The sequence below is a fragment of the Bombina bombina genome, chromosome 2, assembly GCF_027579735.1.
Source record: "Bombina bombina isolate aBomBom1 chromosome 2, aBomBom1.pri, whole genome shotgun sequence".
Taxonomy (NCBI): Eukaryota; Metazoa; Chordata; class Amphibia; order Anura; family Bombinatoridae; genus Bombina; species Bombina bombina.
In genome coordinates, this window is record NC_069500.1 from 29,853,100 (window position 1) to 29,871,832 (window position 18,733).

Sequence of the window (18,733 nt, forward strand, 5' to 3'; positions counted from 1 at the left end):
AGAGGCACAGGATTACACCTTTTGCCGGAGTTAAACATATAGTAAATTTAATTGTTTAAGAATAAAATGCTATGTTAAAATATAGGATTTAGGTTTTTTTTGCTAGATTGTTAGTTTGTTACTATAGCTTAGCAGGGAATTTAATAAAGCCGGAGATGAAAGCATTTGTCTCACCAGAACAAGAGGTCATGAAGTTGGGATAGTAGTACATTCAGGTCAGGAGGAATAATCTTCCCAAGCAGCACCTTAAACAAATTGTGCTTCATTCATGGAATAAACTTGCAATAGAGGCATTAAAGACAAAACCTATAAAGGAATTTGACATAAAATTATAATGCAATGATTTATACAGAACATACAATTTAATTCCCTCTCCCTCATTTTATGAACAAATTTGCTTCTTTTTCATGGTATTCTTTGTTGAAGAGATACCTAGGTAGATAGTGTGCACGTCTAGAACACTGCAAACACTGCTGCCACATGTTTAATATTAAAGTATTCTTGCAAACCTGCTGCCATATAGTGCTAACGCCACGTGCATACTCATGAGATGACCTACCTGCTTTTTAACAAAGGATACCCAGAGAACTACATTTGACAATAGAAGCCAGTTGGAAACTTGGACACAAATATTTGGACCATGAATGAAAAATGTTTGTTTTCGTGTCAGTTTAAAGGCACTTTATTGATTCAGATAGAGCATTTTACTTCTATTGTAACGTTTGTTTTATTTTATTGGTATCCTGTGTAGATAAGTTGGCTCATGAGCAGCAATGCACTACTGGGAGCTAGCTGAACACCTCTGGTGAGCCAACGACAAGAGGCATATAAATGTGCGGCCACCTATCACTATATAGCTCCCAGTATAGTGCATTGCTGCTCCTGGTCCTGCTCTTCAACACAGGATACCAAGAGAAGGAAACAAATTTGATAATGGAGGTAAACTGGACTGTTCTTTTAAAATTGCCTGCTCTGTCTGAGTCATTATATCTTAAAGGGACAGTCTACACCAGAATTTTTATTGTTTAAAAAGATAGATAATCCCTTTATTACCCATTCCCTAGTTTTGCATAACCAACACTGTTTTATTAATAAACTTTTTACCTCTGTAATTACCTTGTATCTAAGCCTCTGCAGACTGCCCCCTTATTTCAGTCCTTTTGACAGACTTGCATTTTAGCCAATCAGAGCTGACTCACCTGAACTCCACGTGCGTGAGCACAGTGTTATCTATATGACACACATGAACTAACACCCTCTAGTGGTGAAAAACTGTCAAAATGCCCTGAGAGAAGAGGCGGCCTTCAAGGGCTTAGAAATTAGCATATGAACCTCCTAGATTTAGATTTCAACTAAGAATACCAAGAGAACAAAGCAACATTTGTGATAAAAGTAAATTAGAAAATTGTTTAAAATTACATTCTCTATCTGAATCATGAAAGTTTATTTTGGACTAGACTGTCCCTTTAATTTAGTATTTACTGTCCCTTTAAGCTTACACTCTACAAAAAAATATAGGCAGACTGCGTGATCCTTTTTGTTCTCAGGTATTCCTGCTCATTTATATTTTTCGCATTTTAAGACACGTAAATTCACTTCTATTTTCAAATCTGCTTCGTTCTCTTGGTATCCCTTCTTGAAAAAGAATACGCACATATCCTACACTAGTGGGAGCTGCTGCTGATTGGTGCCTGCACAGATTTGTCTCTAGTGATTGGCTTACTAGATGTGTTAAGCTAGTAGTCATAAGTGCAATGCTGCTCCTTCAGCAAAGGATAACAAGAGAATTAAGCAAATTTGGACATAGAAGTAAATTGGAAAGTTGTTTAAAATTGTGTGTTTTATCCAAATCATGAAAGAAAAATTGGGGATTTCCTGTCCCTTTAAAGTATAATATAGTGAAGAGTCTATTGTGCATCATATTCTTGTTGTAACAGGTTTATTTAAACAAACCTCCTTAAATGGTCGCATGTGCGCAAAACGTGCTGGTCTTCTAATAAAATAAATTAATAAAGAGGCTTTTTTTATTGAAGTAAATAAGAAAACATGATGTGTGTACAAATATTACTCTAGTTCATTAGCGCATGTAATTGTAACACTAGCACCCTTGCAATTTTATGTGTTTAATTTGAGGGCCACAGAGAACTGCTGGTCTCGAACATACACAGCCACTGACCCAATCAGCAACAGTACACACGCGACTACCACTGTTGATTGGGTGACCAGCATTTTCCACTTGGCACCAGCAGTGCTCTGCAGTTCCTGGGCAGTACTTTAACCATGTGTTTAACCCATTTGCAGGAGTTAAAAACATAGAATTGTAAGGGTTGGTAATGTTGAGGTGACGTGCGCTACATTAGAGCATGTAATGTTTTTCCACTGTAGTGGCCCTTTTTACTTGTTGCTACTAAGGAACCTGGTGAATCTGACGTCATAAACAAATGTCTGTATAGATGGACCCTTCTCATGATTGTACCAAGTAAATTGTCTTTGATTTGTTACAGGAGCAGGAATCACATAAGTGGCATCTGTGTGCAGGAGCCAGTCCGGCCCAGCATGTGCTCCGTAAGGAAGTCTGAGTTCTGGAGTTCCTACCAGATGAACATAACAGAGGAGAACCCATTAGGCTCCAGCTTTCGTCTCCTGGAGGTCACCATGCAGTCTATTGGTGAGTAATGGGGACCTCACATTGGTATTTGCTCACCAACATCACAAGATTCACCAGGGTTTGTATTGATCATCGTTAGTCTCTATATATTTACTGGTGTTTGACTAGAGCGTGAGAAAAAAAGAAAGAAAACCTTCCAATTACTCTTGTTCATCTTCTTTTCCTTTTTTGAAGAGTACACCTAGTAGGTTCATTGTGTCTTTAGCAGTCGATGGGATGCAGTCAGGGGAGTACCTAGAGGGGCACAGAGGTCTCAATTGGGACTGGGCCACACCTTTATTGGGCACATTTGACCCTGCAATCAGTAGTGTTTCGCGACAGAGGGGCTTAATGGGGCGCAGGCTGCACCTGCATCATGTTTGGACCCTTTGTGCCTCCCTATGACAAAGGGTATGGGTTTTGCCTTTACAATATGTTGGCACGGCTTCCATGATTCTGCTGCAGAAAAAGTTGCCACCATATTTGTATAGGAAGTCTGAGCAACTGCATATCCTCTTAGGCCACTGTTTTCTAACTCCAGTCCCTAGACCCTTAAAGGGACAGTCTACACCAAATTGTTATGTGTTTTAAAAGATAGATAATACCTTTATTACCCATTCCCCAGTTTGCATAACCAACACAGTTATATAAATACACTTTTAACCTCTGTGATTATCTTGATTCTAAGCCTCGCAAACTGCCCCTTTATTTCAGTTTTTTTGACAGACTTGCAGTTGAGCCAATCAGTGCCTGCTCCCAGGATAACTTCACGTACACAGCACAGTGTTATCTATAATGAAATACGTGAACTAACACCCTCTAGTGGCTAAAAACTGTTAAAATGCATTCCGAAAAGAGGTGGCCTTCAGTTTAAGAAACTAGGCATATGAACCTCCTAGGTTAAGCTTCAACTAAGATACCAAGAGAACAAAGCAAAATTGGTTATAAAAGTACATTGGAAAATTGTTTAAAATGACATGCTCTATCTGAATCATGAAAGGTTTATTTTGGCCTAGACTGTCCCTTTAACAAGCCAGATATTTATTATACCTTACCTAAAGCACATGTGAAATAATCAGCTGATCAGTAACCATGGTTACTAACCTGCTCTCACCCATAAACTGATTATTTCACCTGTGCTCTAGTATAGATATAATGAATAAAGAGTGCACAAACGTACAAATGTTCCATAGTTAAACAGAAGGGGGAGTAATTCCAGGGTACTAATACTTTTATATGTGAGTAAATCACTTAGTACTAATAATGAACAAGCATGTATATCACAGGGGATAATTTAATCCCAAACTCACGTAACTTCAAGTGTCTTTCCGTGAGGACTCTGTCATCCACCATTCCAATGGTACTCTGTTCCCTGACACACAATATCGTCAGAACTCACCCCCTGGACTGGGAGCCTCACTTTGGCAGAGCAGGTAACATCCCAAAATTACCCGAGAGAGCCCTTTGGACACAATCAATGAAGGTTCACTTATTCCAAAAGTACACAAAATCCAGCCGCGGCATCAGTCAAGGGTAAAAAAAACGGATACTTTATTAAGTTTGGCTAAAAGTAATACAAAGATATATACACTACAACATAGAGCAATGGCCAGCAAAACAACACTCACCACTGCCCATTAAAATGCGCACAGGTGCTACGACCACTGAAAAAAAGATCATCAAGCAGTCATTAATAAGCGGCTAATTATCAAGAGATTGTGATTAATCCCATATATTTGTAAAGACCTTTTCAACTGATATCTACTAGTTTATAAGGGAAGAATCACATTTACAGTTTTTTAAAAAAAAAAAGTACTTTAAGGAAAAGCTGAAAATGGAAAGTCGACTGTGTGGGCCGTAATCGGGGAAACCCGAAACGCTTCATACAGCCCCACGGTCGACTTTCCAGGACAAAATTGAATCCGCATGGATGCATTTCAGTTTTGAATAGAAGCATTTTTGTAATATGCAGCTCTTAGCAAAAATCTTCTAATAAAAGCTATAGCTGTTTCAAAGGTGTATTTAAGTATGCACCGTGCACCAGCATTTAAGCACAGCCCTTGCTCAGAGAGCCTAAGGTTCTTGTATCATCTGGTAATGACTCAATTTGTTTAATTGCTGATATGATACAAGCCCCACTGGTGCTCTGAACAGCTACATATTTAGATATGCTTCACATGCACGTGCAGAGACAAATGTTCTCACTAAAACAGTGATAACTTTTTACTAGAAACATTTTTTTCCAAAGACATCTATATTGTAAATATGTTTCTATTTAAATGTAATTCATCTCACATTTCAAGTTTTGACCCGAATGTCCCTTTAAAATGTGCCAATCCTGGTTTTACAGATTACAAAACAAATTCTTGATGCTTAATGACACATCTACCGGGTACATTTTTAGGACTTGATAAAACCACAGACAACACTTTCTGTCTCTTTACTAAATACTCAAAAGTTATAGAATGAAACATTGGGTTACGTACGACAAAACACAGATTACTGCAACCATATAGGGATGGCATTATGAAACAATGTCACCAAAAAAACAAAACAACTTGAATCGTGAAAGAAACATTTTGGTTCATTCCTTTTAAGTATGTAAAGGAGAGACAAGCCCAGTGCAATATAGCACTGCATGACATGAGAGTTTTGTTACACTTACATTTTGAGCTTTATCTTTCATATTACTTTACACTTCAGTTTGGGTCCTTTAAGTTTAGTACATTTAACTTTGCACTTTGTATTTTAATGCATTTAATGATATATACAGCAGTTATTTTACAAATTCTATAACTTGAACAGATTAGGGGTCATCTTTGTATATTTATGTGTATCTTTTACAAAATTACATAGCTCTTTGTATGTTCTTTATTTTAAAATAAAACATCGCTTCTGAAAGTCGGTGCACAGGCTATTTCCCTTGTCTGAGTAGGGAATTCCCCATGTTATGTCTGAAACCCTCTCACAATTCTTATAAAATGCTGTAAGACTACACATTTTACACAAGCTGGTCTCACTGAATTACGTTGCCAGCTGTGTGCCGGTGAAGTTTGCTAAAAATTCACCATACACTTATTTAACTGACAGAAAGGTAATACTACTAAACTGAGGCAAAAGAAAGTTAAATTGTAATGAAAACATTACAGTTTAATTCTATTTGCTCCAAAATGAAACTGTATATCAGTCCCAGGTGTTCTCCTGTTAACGTCACTTTGCCCTGTGAAAATTCTGTATACTTGGAGAGCCTGATTACTTTCTATGGAATGCATCTCTCATCTGTCCGGGACTTCCAGGTTCTGCACCATTTCTTATAGAATTCAGTGAGTTCAGCCCCTGTGAAGTCCACTATAATTTCTCTCCAAACTAGAGAGTCTTGGATTATCTGGCCCACTAAGAAGGTAATTAAGCTCTCAGGGAAACTGAAGCTTTCAGTTTTGTTATAAATAAAACAAATACAAAGTGCAATGTAACAGTAAAAGATAAACACAACTATACAAAGTATGACCTTAATTTGTTAAAGTTACAAAGAAACTGTCAAAGCATAATCCGAAATTGTAAAATCACAATCCTAAATACACTGCTGCACACATAATCTATATGCGTTAAAATCAAAAATAGAAAGTGCAAAGTTAAATGTAATAAAACTTAAAGGACAAAATCTGAAGTGTAGGTTAATAAGAAATATAAAGCACAAAGTTAAATGCAGCAGAACAGTCAGGTCATGTAGTGTTATAGTTGCACTGGACTTGTCTCTCCTGTACACCCAGAAAGGCAGGGAACACCCCTCGAAGAAGTAAAGCAAAATCTGGCTTTTAAAATCTTTGTGAGGGATCTTGCAGTGCTGGGAAGTAATTTAATATCATCTGAGCCGAGAGCTTTATATAATCAGGCTCTTGGTGAGAAAATTCTGCGGCTTCCCCAGTGGTTGTACTTGTGCTCTAAGGTCCCCTTTTATCAAGCTGTGTATGCAGCTTTGGGGGCCCATCTGCAGGCTCACTCAGGCCGGCAGCTGAAAGTTAGGAAGCAGCGGTCATCAGACCAAAGCTTCTAACCAGTATGCCAGCTATTAGTATACGGTTTAAATCACCCCATTGTGCAATGTTGAATACTGCAATCCCGGGAGACAGGTTCTGGTGGGCAAACACTGTCCATCCAGCAGTTGATAAAATGCCACCCTAAACTTTTTTGTTGAATAGTCAATAATTATTTTTATTTTTATCGGAAATGTGAATATTCATTTGAAAGTTGATTCTTAAGATTTCATTGCCACCTTTGGAATACATTTTAAAATATAGAATTTGAATGTCACAGCTGAATATTCACACCTTACATTTAATATGCAAATGTATTTCAAATGCATACCCCCCAATTGTACCGCATCCTGCAGATTGCCACTGACTGGGATGCTTGGCCCGATATTCATCTGCAGCCGTTCATTGCTCCAGTTTTAAGGGACTGTGGACCTGATATCAAAATATTTGCCCACATGGAGAGAAATCACACAAAATCTTTGGGATTTTTTTAGACCTTATATGTAATGATGGAATCTCTGTTTCACATTAAGAACATTGTATAGCAACATAAAACAGTTAACAAGATAACATTTTGTTTCTAAAAATTTTTAAGAGCCTCACTTGAGCAGTAAAGGTTTTTTAATATCAGGTCCTGTATAGCCACATCCACATTCTATCCAGACACACCCACTGTCCTGCTCGCCAACCCGCTGTCTATGGTGCCTTTTAAACTTTCTGCATCACGGGAGCGTTAGATTTGGGAGGTATGCAAATTCAAAAAAACTGACATTCCCTGTTTTTTTTAATTAGATTAATAATATTTCCGCTAGATTTGTAATTCTATACATCATATGTTTCACTGACAGACCAGGACTGAGGGAGTTAAGATCACAGTATGAACAACATTTTGAGCTCTTGTAGCCAACAGCGATTCCCCCAGCAAGGTCCTGTCCCATTCTCTGCACGGCTAAAATAAAGATATACGGAACCAGAACATCCTAGAGAGGGAGAAGGGATGAATCAGAATATGAGCTTATACACTGGGAGACCCACCTCATGCTATCAGACTCTGACAGCCCAGTGGAGCACATTATTGAGGCATTGCGCACTGACTGCATGCTCTGTAAGCTCACCCTTGGGGATCTTCCTCACTCTATTGTGTTACTGGAACTCAGGCCGGGGATTTCATTTTCTCAACTACTTTTATTTTCCTTTCATTTACTCCAGACTTGAAACTTTTTATGTTTTGTAATGGGGAGAAATAATGTGTCTATTTATTTGTAAAATGCCAAAAATGTTTCCAGAGAATAAAACCTCCTATGTCAATAAACATTTCTACAATAGACAGGGAACTGCCAAGTTTGTCTGAACAGAGGCCCATTTACTGTTTCTTCCAGCTGCAAAAATTAGGTTAAATCCAGAGCCAGGAATAGCACCATATTTATAAACATAAATGAAGGAAAGTTCATTTAATTTCATTTTTATAGAATTCATTAATTTATAGGAATGGGCCAAATGTTTGGTCACATTAGTTAAAAATGTTTGAATGTTGGTCGCAGTTGTTCTTGGCCAGATTACAAGTGGAAGCGGTATTTAATGCTTGCGCGCTATCTCAGCTAGAAGTAAGCTTTTTTGGGCGCGTCGGGTAGCGCTCGTCTGCTTTACATATTTGCTTCGCTAACAGTACCTACCTGTGGGCAATTGGCCTTTCATTACCTCCTCACTGTTGAGTCTTATATATACATGTTGCACTATAGTTTCTTTGTATTACCTTTTAATATCATTAGTTTAAAATATTGTACTATTTCAGGTATGAGCCATTTTCCCATATACATCTGCCCTAATCTGTGTTAAAACTAGTTTAATAGTCTAAAATGGCTCATTATGTTTCCAACCACAAACCTGCTACTCAGAGTTGATAACTAGTATTTTACTGTATTTTCCTGAGCACAAGAGTAGTTAGTGAGTTATATATTTAAACTAATCTCAGCATGTGAAATTACACTTAGTATATACACTCACCGGCCACCTTATTAGGTACACCTGTTTAATTGCTTGTAACACAAATTGCTATACAGACCAATCACATGGCAGCAACTCAATGCTTTAGGTATCTAGACGTGGTGAAGACGACTTGCTGAAGTTCAAACCGAGCATACGAATGGGGAAGAAGAGGGGAGTTAAGGACTTTGAACATGGCATGGTTTGTTCATGCCAGACGGACTGGTCTGAGTATTTCAAAAACTGCTGATCTTCTGGGATTTTCACACACAACCATCTCTAGGGTTTACAGAGAATGGTCCGAAAAATAGAAAATATCCAGTGAGCAGCAGTTGTGTGGACAACAATGCCTTGTTGATGTCAGAGGTCAGAGGAGAATGGCAGACTGGTTTGAGATATAGAAAGGGCAACAATAACTCAAATAACCAACCACTTCGTTACAACCAAGATATGCAGATTACCATCTCTGAACGCACAACACACCAAACCTTGATTGGAAAAATGTTGCCTTGTCTGATGAGTCTCGAGTTCAGCTGCAACATTCAGATGGTAGGGGTCAGAAGTTGGAGTAAACAACATAAATGCATCCTGCCTTGTATCAACGTTCAGGTTGTTGGTGGTGTAATGGTGTGGGGGATATTTTATTGGCACACTTTGGGCCCCTTAGTACCAATTAAGCATTGTTTGAATGCCATGGCCTACCTGAGTATTGTTGCTGACCATGTCCATCCCTTTATGACTACAGTGTACCCATCTTCTGATGGCTACTTCCAGCAGGATAATGCACCATGTCACAAAGTTAAAATCATCTCAAACTGGTTTCTTGAACATGACAATGAGTTCACTGTATTCCAGTGGCCTTGACAGTCACCAGATCTCAATCAATAGAGCACCTTTGGGATGTGGTGGAACGGGAGATTTGCATGATGGATGTGCAGCCAACAAATCTGCAGCAACTGCGTGATGCTATCATGTGAATATGGACCACAATCTCTGAGGAATGTTTCAAAGACCTTGTAGATTCGATGCCACGAAGAGATTAAGGCAGTTCTGTAGGCAAAAGGGGGTCCAAACCTGGTACTAGCAAGATGTACCTAATAAAGTGGCCGGTGAGTGTATATCAGCTTCTTTATACTAGTTTGACTCCATTTGGTCCCCCCACCCCCTTTATTTTCAGCCTTTTTGCTTTATCATTACTCACTGGTCCAAAAATGGCCACTATCCACATTTTGGGGAAATGATTCTTCTTTTCTAAACACTTTGTCACTCATAGGGGATACTTTAAATATTTGAAAAAATTAGGTAAAGTTATTTTCCGGTTCTGTTTAGAGAATTACAGGTACCTTGTTTTTTTCTTATGTTAGTAATGTTTATTACCAGGTTTAGACCAGATGATAATTGTACTTATATAATCTGAAGATATGTCATGGCTGATTGATAGCTTCAGTAACTCTGCTCATGTAAGATTGATAATACCCATTTGTATTATGCTAGATAGAATGATGCATTCAAAGAAAATATCATGCACATATATTTTTTAAAGATTCATTACTTGGTTAAAACTTGACAAAATAAGTGTAAAGTTTTCATGTCTATTAAATAATGGGAACTGCCATGTTGTAACTTAGGTTACCTTCTCTGCTGTGGCCAATTAGGGAAAGTTATAAATAGGTCACTAGAGTGTGCAGCCAATGCTGTATGGAATTTAACAGTGGTCTGTGTTAAAAAATAAATAAAATATAAAGTATATTGCAGATTATATATATATATATATATATATATATATATATATATATATATATATAGTATATATATATATTACACGATTTATCATTTTATATTACCATCTGAAAGTGTTTAATGTCCCTTTAACTGCAAAGGGCTCCAATGCACTTCTATATATGTATGTGTTTATATGTGTATAAATGTCTGTAAATACATATACAAGGTGGCCCTCGTTTTACAACGGTTCAATTTACACCGTTTCAGAATAACAACCTTTTTTTCCAGTCATGTGACTGCTATTGAAAAAGCATTGAGAAGCAGTACATTTATTAAAATAGCCAGTAGGTGGAGCTGTCCGCTTGTGTTGCAGCAAAGCCAAGCAAGCTGAAATTAATCAGTTTAACCAGACCTGAGCTATCGAGCAGATTTCAAAGGACAAGATCTTCCTGTCTATAAATCAGTCCAGATTGGAATGCATAGAAAGAACTGTTTGCAGAAAAATGCAAGTGAAGTCTGTGTTGTGTAAATTATTGTATTAGGTTTATAATGCTGTTTAGCAAATGTTTTTTGTTCATTTAACTTAGTTTAATGATATATTCTGTGTGTGTGATTATTTTATTAGGTTTATAATGCTGTTAATCATTTAAAGTCTTCATTTCAAAGCTTTAAAAATAATGTATTAGGTGTTACTTATGACAATTTTGAGAGGGGGCCTGGAACTATCTCCCTCACTTCCCATTGACTTACATTATAAACTGGGTTTCAATTTACAACGGTTTCGATTTACAACCATTCCTTCTGGAACCTAACCCCGGCGTAAACTGAGGGCTACCTGTATACACATTTAAGTACACTAATACATTATGTGCACACATACATATCCATCTTTAGACATGTAATGTATGTACCTCTATGTTAAAGCCCTTTGTCTGCCTTTTTTAATTCTAACACCTGAGACCTCATATCTTGAGCCTTTATAACTTTTTTGGCGCAATATTTTTTGAATCATTTTTATTAGATGGTGCTGATGTACTTTGCAATGTATTTTGATGGGTTTTGTGACACTTTTTTGTTTTGCGAAACAGTTTAACCAGAGCTCTGAGGACATTTTAATCATTTTAGCGTAAATCACAATTTCACTCAAGTTTAAGGGGCCTAATTATCATAGTGCGAGCGGAAATGATCCGATATAGCGGATCATGTCCGCTGCACATCGATAAATGCCGACAGCATACGCTCCTGGCATTTATCATTGCACCAGCAGTTCTGGTGAACCGCTGGTGCAATGCCACCCCCTGCAGATTGGCCATTAGTAGGGGATGTCAATCAACCCGTTCGTATTCAATCGTGTTGATTTCTGTCCGCCACCTCAGAGCAGGCGGACAAGTTATGGAGCAGCGGTCTTTAGACCACTGCTTCAAACATGGGGCATAAAGCTCCATACAGAGCTTGATAAATATGCCCCTAGGTGTTTACTTGCAAATAAAAGTGCTACACCGAAATGTGCAAATACCCGTGATAAACCCTTTTTCGATTGCGCATAACTTTGTGCGACACTCATAATCTGGCCCTAAATGTTTCACGTTGAGATTTCAGCATTCCAAATTAAGTCTATGGGAATCAGTATTCAAATGAGACATATGATATCTGATTGTTTAGTATGTCTAATGTTAACCTTTTCCTATAAAATATGTAAATGGAACAAATGTCAAGGTGAACATTTGTTCTACAAATATAATATCAAAATTCCTGCATTCTTCCAATTCAATTGTTTTATGCCATCATTTGACACTTCAAAATACTTACGCAAATGTTGATTCCTATTTTGTCGTATCATATGTTCAAAGTAGGATATCTCACCCTAGAACTCCATGCATGCACCATACCTGACAATTAACGATTCTGGGAGACAGACTGACATAAGCAGTAAACCTTTACTTCAGGATCCTAAATTCAATTATCTAACAGAAGCAAGTAAGAAATTGTTGATGGGTTATTTGGGTAGTTAAATAGCACAAAAACTACATTTTATTTAGAAAGATCTATTGATTCTGTCAACATTTTAATACAAATGTTTACAATTGTATTCCAAAGGTAAAAAATATACAGAATATTAACAAGTCAGAAAGACATTTTTGTAGGACAATTAAATGTCTCCCTACCACTCTGTATTGGTCCCAATTTTTAAATAAAGTCGTCAACCTTTGCATTCAAATCTACATATATAAATGAAAAAGAATGAAACATTAAATTGCCCATATAACCCTTTGTTTAACAGTCAATACTTATTCCTGTTACACGTTTAATACACCCTATGCAGAACTGATTCTACTGCTATGTCTAAAGACTTTACAGTGAACGAAGCTGCGTAATTATTACTCATTTTTGGTGATTATAGGATAATTTTCAATAGGCAATCTAGCCTCATTTACAGTAAGTCAGTAACTGAGCAGCGTCTCCCCACTGTATATACGCCTGTAATTATTGTACCGCTTGGCTTGTGCGCGTAGCAATCTGCCTGTTTTTCCTTGGCAAATTGTTAATAGCTGCTGGTAATTCTCTTGTCTATAGGACTTGATTTGGTAAACCAATGGCTCAGATATTTTACATTGTTGCTGTAAATATTAATTGTAACTAGTGCAGTAGATATGCTGAAGTACAGGGGTTTAAAGGGGCCCTGGAGCAATTCAGTCCAGATAAGTCATTATGAAGAACTGGAGTAAAAGACGTAAAAGTGTAAATATGAACACCCTATATTACAATATATTATTTTGAATTCTGTTATTTGAAAGAGGGGAATTCCTTATTTTAGATGAGGGATCGCATCCACCAATTTACAGGTAATAACTGTTGTAATGGTGATCACCTGCCACACCAGGTACCAGGGTGGCAGGTGACAGCACATGTCACCCCTATAAGTCACACAGAGGGGCATGGTTCTGGCAAGAATAAAGGAACTAAACCCCTGTCAGTAGTAGCTGTACACATGAGGGGTCTTATTGCCTTCTAAGTGACAGATGATTGTCATAGAAAAGTCACAATCTACTGAGTAAATTAAAAAATGCACTGTCTCCTATATGAATTTTGGTAGCGCTGGGCTACAGAAGTGCCATTAGCACCCCATAAATGCAATAAAAAAAAAAAAAATTCTACATCATAAGAGGCATCACATGCACAGGTAGTAACAGTAAACACTTGACAGAATAATACATAGAATACAAACCCTTTACTTAAAAGTAATAGTGAAGTTAAATAAGTTGTCCTCCAAATTCCCAGGGGCCTATATTGGGATTTCAGGTGTCCCTGAAGAAGCTGCTATCACATCTTCACCATAGAAATATATCATTTAAAAGAGGGGTTGTCATACCACTGAAATAAGCAGTGCAATGTCTTTATAGTTAGTGTCATAGTAAAATTTTTGTATATTATCTGGGACTGGGAGGCTTAGGCTAAGTCACAGGGAGCTGAGGATAGAAGGGGCAGGGTCACTGGTGTTCTATGGGCTGGGTGTGCCATGGGCAGAATCATTGGGTTCTCAGGTGTATCATGTAAACTGCCCCTGGTCAATTTGCAAAACAGTCTTTCTAAGCAGAGGGATCAACATAGCAGATAAAACGCCACAACTCTCAAACTGTAACAGTCCTGAAAAATGCAGGACAATTGGGTGCACTGCTAGTATTAATGATCATATGGAGGGAAGTTTTCCTTAAACTGTGCAAGGATCTAAAACATTTTCTTAAACAAACTCTGTGGCGCTATCTAGTGGTAGATTTATTAAATAAATAAAATGTGCCTGTACTGTGTATTGAAGCTCAGTCATCTATATTTCATATAATTTATGCTAAACATATTAATCAGTACATTTGTAATTAATACAAATAATCAGACTGGAGTTTAGATCTAACAAAGTCTGCTCTGGTGTAGAATCTGTCATGAACAATTACAGGTCCTTATTAAGAAACAAGCAGATCTGGAGTTTCCTTCATAAAAATATAAATGGCAAAGGCAGGTAGGTAGCGCACTTGTCTGGCAGTAACACTAATAAGGGTAGTAGGTAGCACACTTTTCTGGCAGTAAGACTAATAAGGGTGGTAGGTAGCACACATGTCTGGCTATAACACTACTAAGGTTGGTAGGTAGCACACTTGTCTGGTAGTAACACTAATAAGGGTGGTAGGTAGCACACATGTCTGTCTATAACACTAATAAGGTTGGTAGGTAGCGCACTTGTCTGGCAGTAACACTAATAAGGGTGGTAGGTAGCGCACTTGTCTGGCAGTAACACTAATAAGGGTGGTAGGTAGCGTACTTGTCTGGCTGTAACACTAATAAGGGTGGTAGGTAGCACACTTGTCTGGCAGTAACACTAATAAGGGTGGTAGGTAGCACACTTGTCTGGCAGTAACACTAATAAGGGTGGTAGGTAGCACACTTGTCTGGCAGTAACACTAATAAGGGTGGTAGGTAGCACACTTGTCTGGCAGTAACACTAATAAGGGTGGTAGGTAGCACACTTGTCTGGCAGTAACACTAATAAGGGTGGTAGGTAGCACACGTGTCTGGCAGTAACACTAATAAGGGTGGTAGGTAGCACACTTGTCTGGCAGTAACACTAATAAGGGTGGTAGGTAGCACACTTGTCTGGCAGTAACACTAATAAGGTTGGTAGGTAGCACACTTGTCTGGTAGTAACACTAATAAGGGTGGTAGGTAGCACACTTGTCTGGCAGTAACACTAATAATGGTGGTAGGTAGCACACTTGTCTGGCAGTAACACTAATAAGGGTGGTAGGTAGCACACTTGTCTGGCAGTAACACTAATAAGGGTGGTAGGTAGCACACTTGTCTGGCAGTAACACTAATAAGGTTGGTAGGTAGCACACTTGTCTGGTAGTAACACTAATAAGGGTGGTAGGTAGCGCACTTGTCTGGTAGTAACACTAATAAGGGGGGTAGGTAGCACACTTTTTTGGCAGTAAGACTAATAAGGGTGGTAGGTAGCACACATGTCTGGCTATAACACTAATAAGGTTGGTAGGTAGCGCACTTGTCTGGCAGTAACACTAATAAGGGTGGTAGGTAGCACACTTGTCTGGCAGTAACACTAATAAGGGTGGTAGGTAGCACACTTGTCTGGCAGTAACACTAATAAGGGTGGTAGGTAGCACACTTGTCTGGCAGTAACACTAATAAGGGTGGTGGGTAGCGTACTTGTCTGGCTGTAACACTAATAAGGGTGGTAGGTAGCGCACATGTCTGACTGTAACACTAATAAGGGTGGTAGGTAGCGCACTTGTCTGTCTGTAACACTAATAAGGGTGGTAGGTAGCGCACTTGTCTGTCTGTAACACTAATAAGGGTGGTAGGTAGCGCACTTGTCTGTCTGTAACACTAATAAGGGTGGTAGGTAGTGCACTTGTCTGGCTGTAACACTAATAAGGGTGGTAGATAGTGCACTTGTCTGGCAGTAACACTAATAAGGGTGGTAGGTAGTGCACTTGTCTGACTGTAACACTAATAAGGGTGGTAGGTAGTGCACTTGTCTGTCTGTAACACTAATAAGGGTGGTAGGTAGCACACTTGTCTGGCAGTAACACTAATAAGGGTGGTAGGTAGCGCCCTTGTCTGGTAGTAAAACTAATAAGGGTGGTAGGTAGCACACTTGTCTGGCAGTAACACTAATAAGGGTGGTAGGTAGCACACTTGTCTGGCAGTAACACTAATAAGGGTGGTAGGTAGCACACTTGTCTGGCAGTAACACTAATAAGGGTGGTAGGTAGCACACGTGTCCCTGGCAGTAACACTAATAAGGGTGGTAGGTAGCACACTTGTCTGGCAGTAACACTAAAGGTGGTAGGTAGCGCACTTGTCTGGCAGTAACACTAATAAGGGTGGTAGGTAGCGCACTTGTCTGGCTGTAACACTAATAAGGGTGGTAGGTAGCGTACTTGTCTGGCTGTAACACTAATAAGGGTGGTAGGTAGCACACTTGTCTGGCAGTAACACTAAAGGTGGTAGGTAGCGCACTTGTCTGGCTGTAACACTAATAAGGGTGGTAGGTAGCACACTTGTCTGGCAGTAACACTAATAAGGGTGGTAGGTAGCACACTTGTCTGGCAGTAACACTAATAAGGGTGGTAGTAGCACACTTGTCTGGCAGTAACACTAAAGGTGGTAGGTAGCGCACTTGTCTGGCAGTAACACTAATAAGGGTGGTAGGTAGCGCACTTGTCTGGCTGTAACACTAATAAGGGTGGTAGGTAGCGCACATGTCTAACTGTAACACTAATAAGGGTGGTAGGTAGCGCACTTGTCTGGCTGTAACACTAATAAGGGTGGTAGGTAGCACACTTGTCTGGCTGTAACACTAATAAGGGTGGTAGGTAGCGTACTTGTCTGGCTGTAACACTAATAAGGGTGGTAGGTAGCACACTTGTCTGGCAGTAACACTAAAGGTGGTAGGTAGCGCACTTGTCTGCTGTAACACTAATAAGGGTGGTAGGTAGCACACTTGTCTGGCAGTAACACTAATAAGGGTGGTAGGTAGCACACTTGTCTGGCAGTAACACTAAAGGTGGTAGGTAGCGCACTTGTCTGGCAGTAACACTAATAAGGGTGGTAGGTAGCGCACTTGTCTGGCTGTAACACTAATAAGGGTGGTAGGTAGCGCACTTGTCTGGCTGTAACACTAATAAGGGTGGTAGGTAGCACACTTGTCTGGCTGTAACACTAATAAGGGTGGTAGGTAGTGCATTTGTCTGGCTGTAACACTAATAAGGGTGGTAGGTAGCACACTTGTCTGACTGTAACACTAATAAGGGTGGTAGGTAGTGCACTTGTCTGTCTGTAACACTAATAAGGGTGGTAGGTAGCGCACTCGTCTGTCTGTAACACTAATAAGGGTGGTAGGTAGCACACATATCTGTCTGTAACACTAATAAGGGTGGTAGGTAGTGCATTTGTCTGGCTGTAACACTAATAAGGGTGGTAGGTAGCACACTTGTCTGACTGTAACACTAATAAGGGTGGTAGGTAGTGCACTTGTCTGTCTGTAACACTAATAAGGGTGGTAGGTAGCGCACTCGTCTGTCTGTAACACTAATAAGGGTGGTAGGTAGCACACATATCTGTCTGTAACACTAATAAGGGTGGTAGGTAGCGCACTTGTCTGTCTGGTTGTATGGAAATGCCAAATTGTGCCATCAATAGAAACAGACATTCACACAAATATTTATCATAAAGTTCCTTTTTGTTCACAAACCAATAGTAACGTTTCATGTTTGCCTCCGATTGGATGGCAGAAACTATTATTTCTACCTTTGGAGAGGGGCACATGTTTAGCTGACAGCTCATGCAACATACATTTGTCTAATTTTGGTTGATTTGTGCTGCCCACAGAAGAGCACAAAGCTGCCCGCTACGTTCCCAGATCAACGAGACAGAGAGAGATGGAGTGTCCTGTAACTTTAGGATAAGAACTGGGTGCACTAAAAGATAGAGGTACCGAACAGCATTTTAGGCTGAAGTGGGGAGACCTTTCACGCCTTTTGTGGTTTCATAGTAAAGCTACAAATCCCCAAATCCAGAATTCCAAAATCCAAACTTATTCTGAATCCAAACTTTTTAATACATTTTTATAAAGTAAAATGATCAAAAATTACAATTTTTCCACCTGTGTAAGTGACCATCTTCATTGCCTGTCTCTTTTTGTTTTTTTGTATTCTAAAATGCACAATATAGCATTTATTTATTTAAAACAGCAAACCTTTCTGAATATAGTAATGCACTCTCTTTGTAATAGAACTTTGTATACAAAAGTATTCAAAATTATATAAATTACCTTTAGGTTACATGTATAAGCTGTATTATGATCCCATGGAGTTGTGCAGGAACCTGAACTAATTGGTTAAAATGCAAGTGCGTAAACATTACTGAATTAAGGGGACAGTCTGCAGAGGCTTAGATAGATACAAGGTAATCACAGGGGTAAAAAGTGTATTAATATAACCGTAACTCAACAAGAACTATAAAAATGGCTCTATAAGGGGCACTTAATGATAGAATACATAAAACATACAAGGTGAAACAAAGTATATACAGATAATGATACACAACAATAACCATAGTCACAGGATATCCTGAACTCCCATATACTGTCAGTTCATCAGGGGTTAAAGCTCCTGGACTCTCATGTATTGTCAGCTCATCAGGGGTTAAATTTCCTGTAGCAATTTCAGGATCACAGTGGCTGCACTCCTCTTCACACGAATGTAGTGGAATAAAACAGCATCAGCAAATATAAGAGAGGCGCCTCATGTGTGTATCAGTCACCAAATAAATGATT

The 18,733-nt window shown here is 38.9% G+C and overlaps 1 protein-coding gene across 1 annotated transcript in view; it reads left to right on the forward strand.

Annotated features, from left to right (window-relative positions):
- IL11RA (interleukin 11 receptor subunit alpha) overlaps positions 1-18,733 on the forward strand; it is a 218,634-nt gene that overhangs the window by 182,011 nt on the left and 17,890 nt on the right. The window contains 1 exon segment of the mRNA XM_053700985.1: positions 2,498-2,668. Within this exon segment, the coding sequence (XP_053556960.1) occupies positions 2,498-2,668 (171 nt within the window).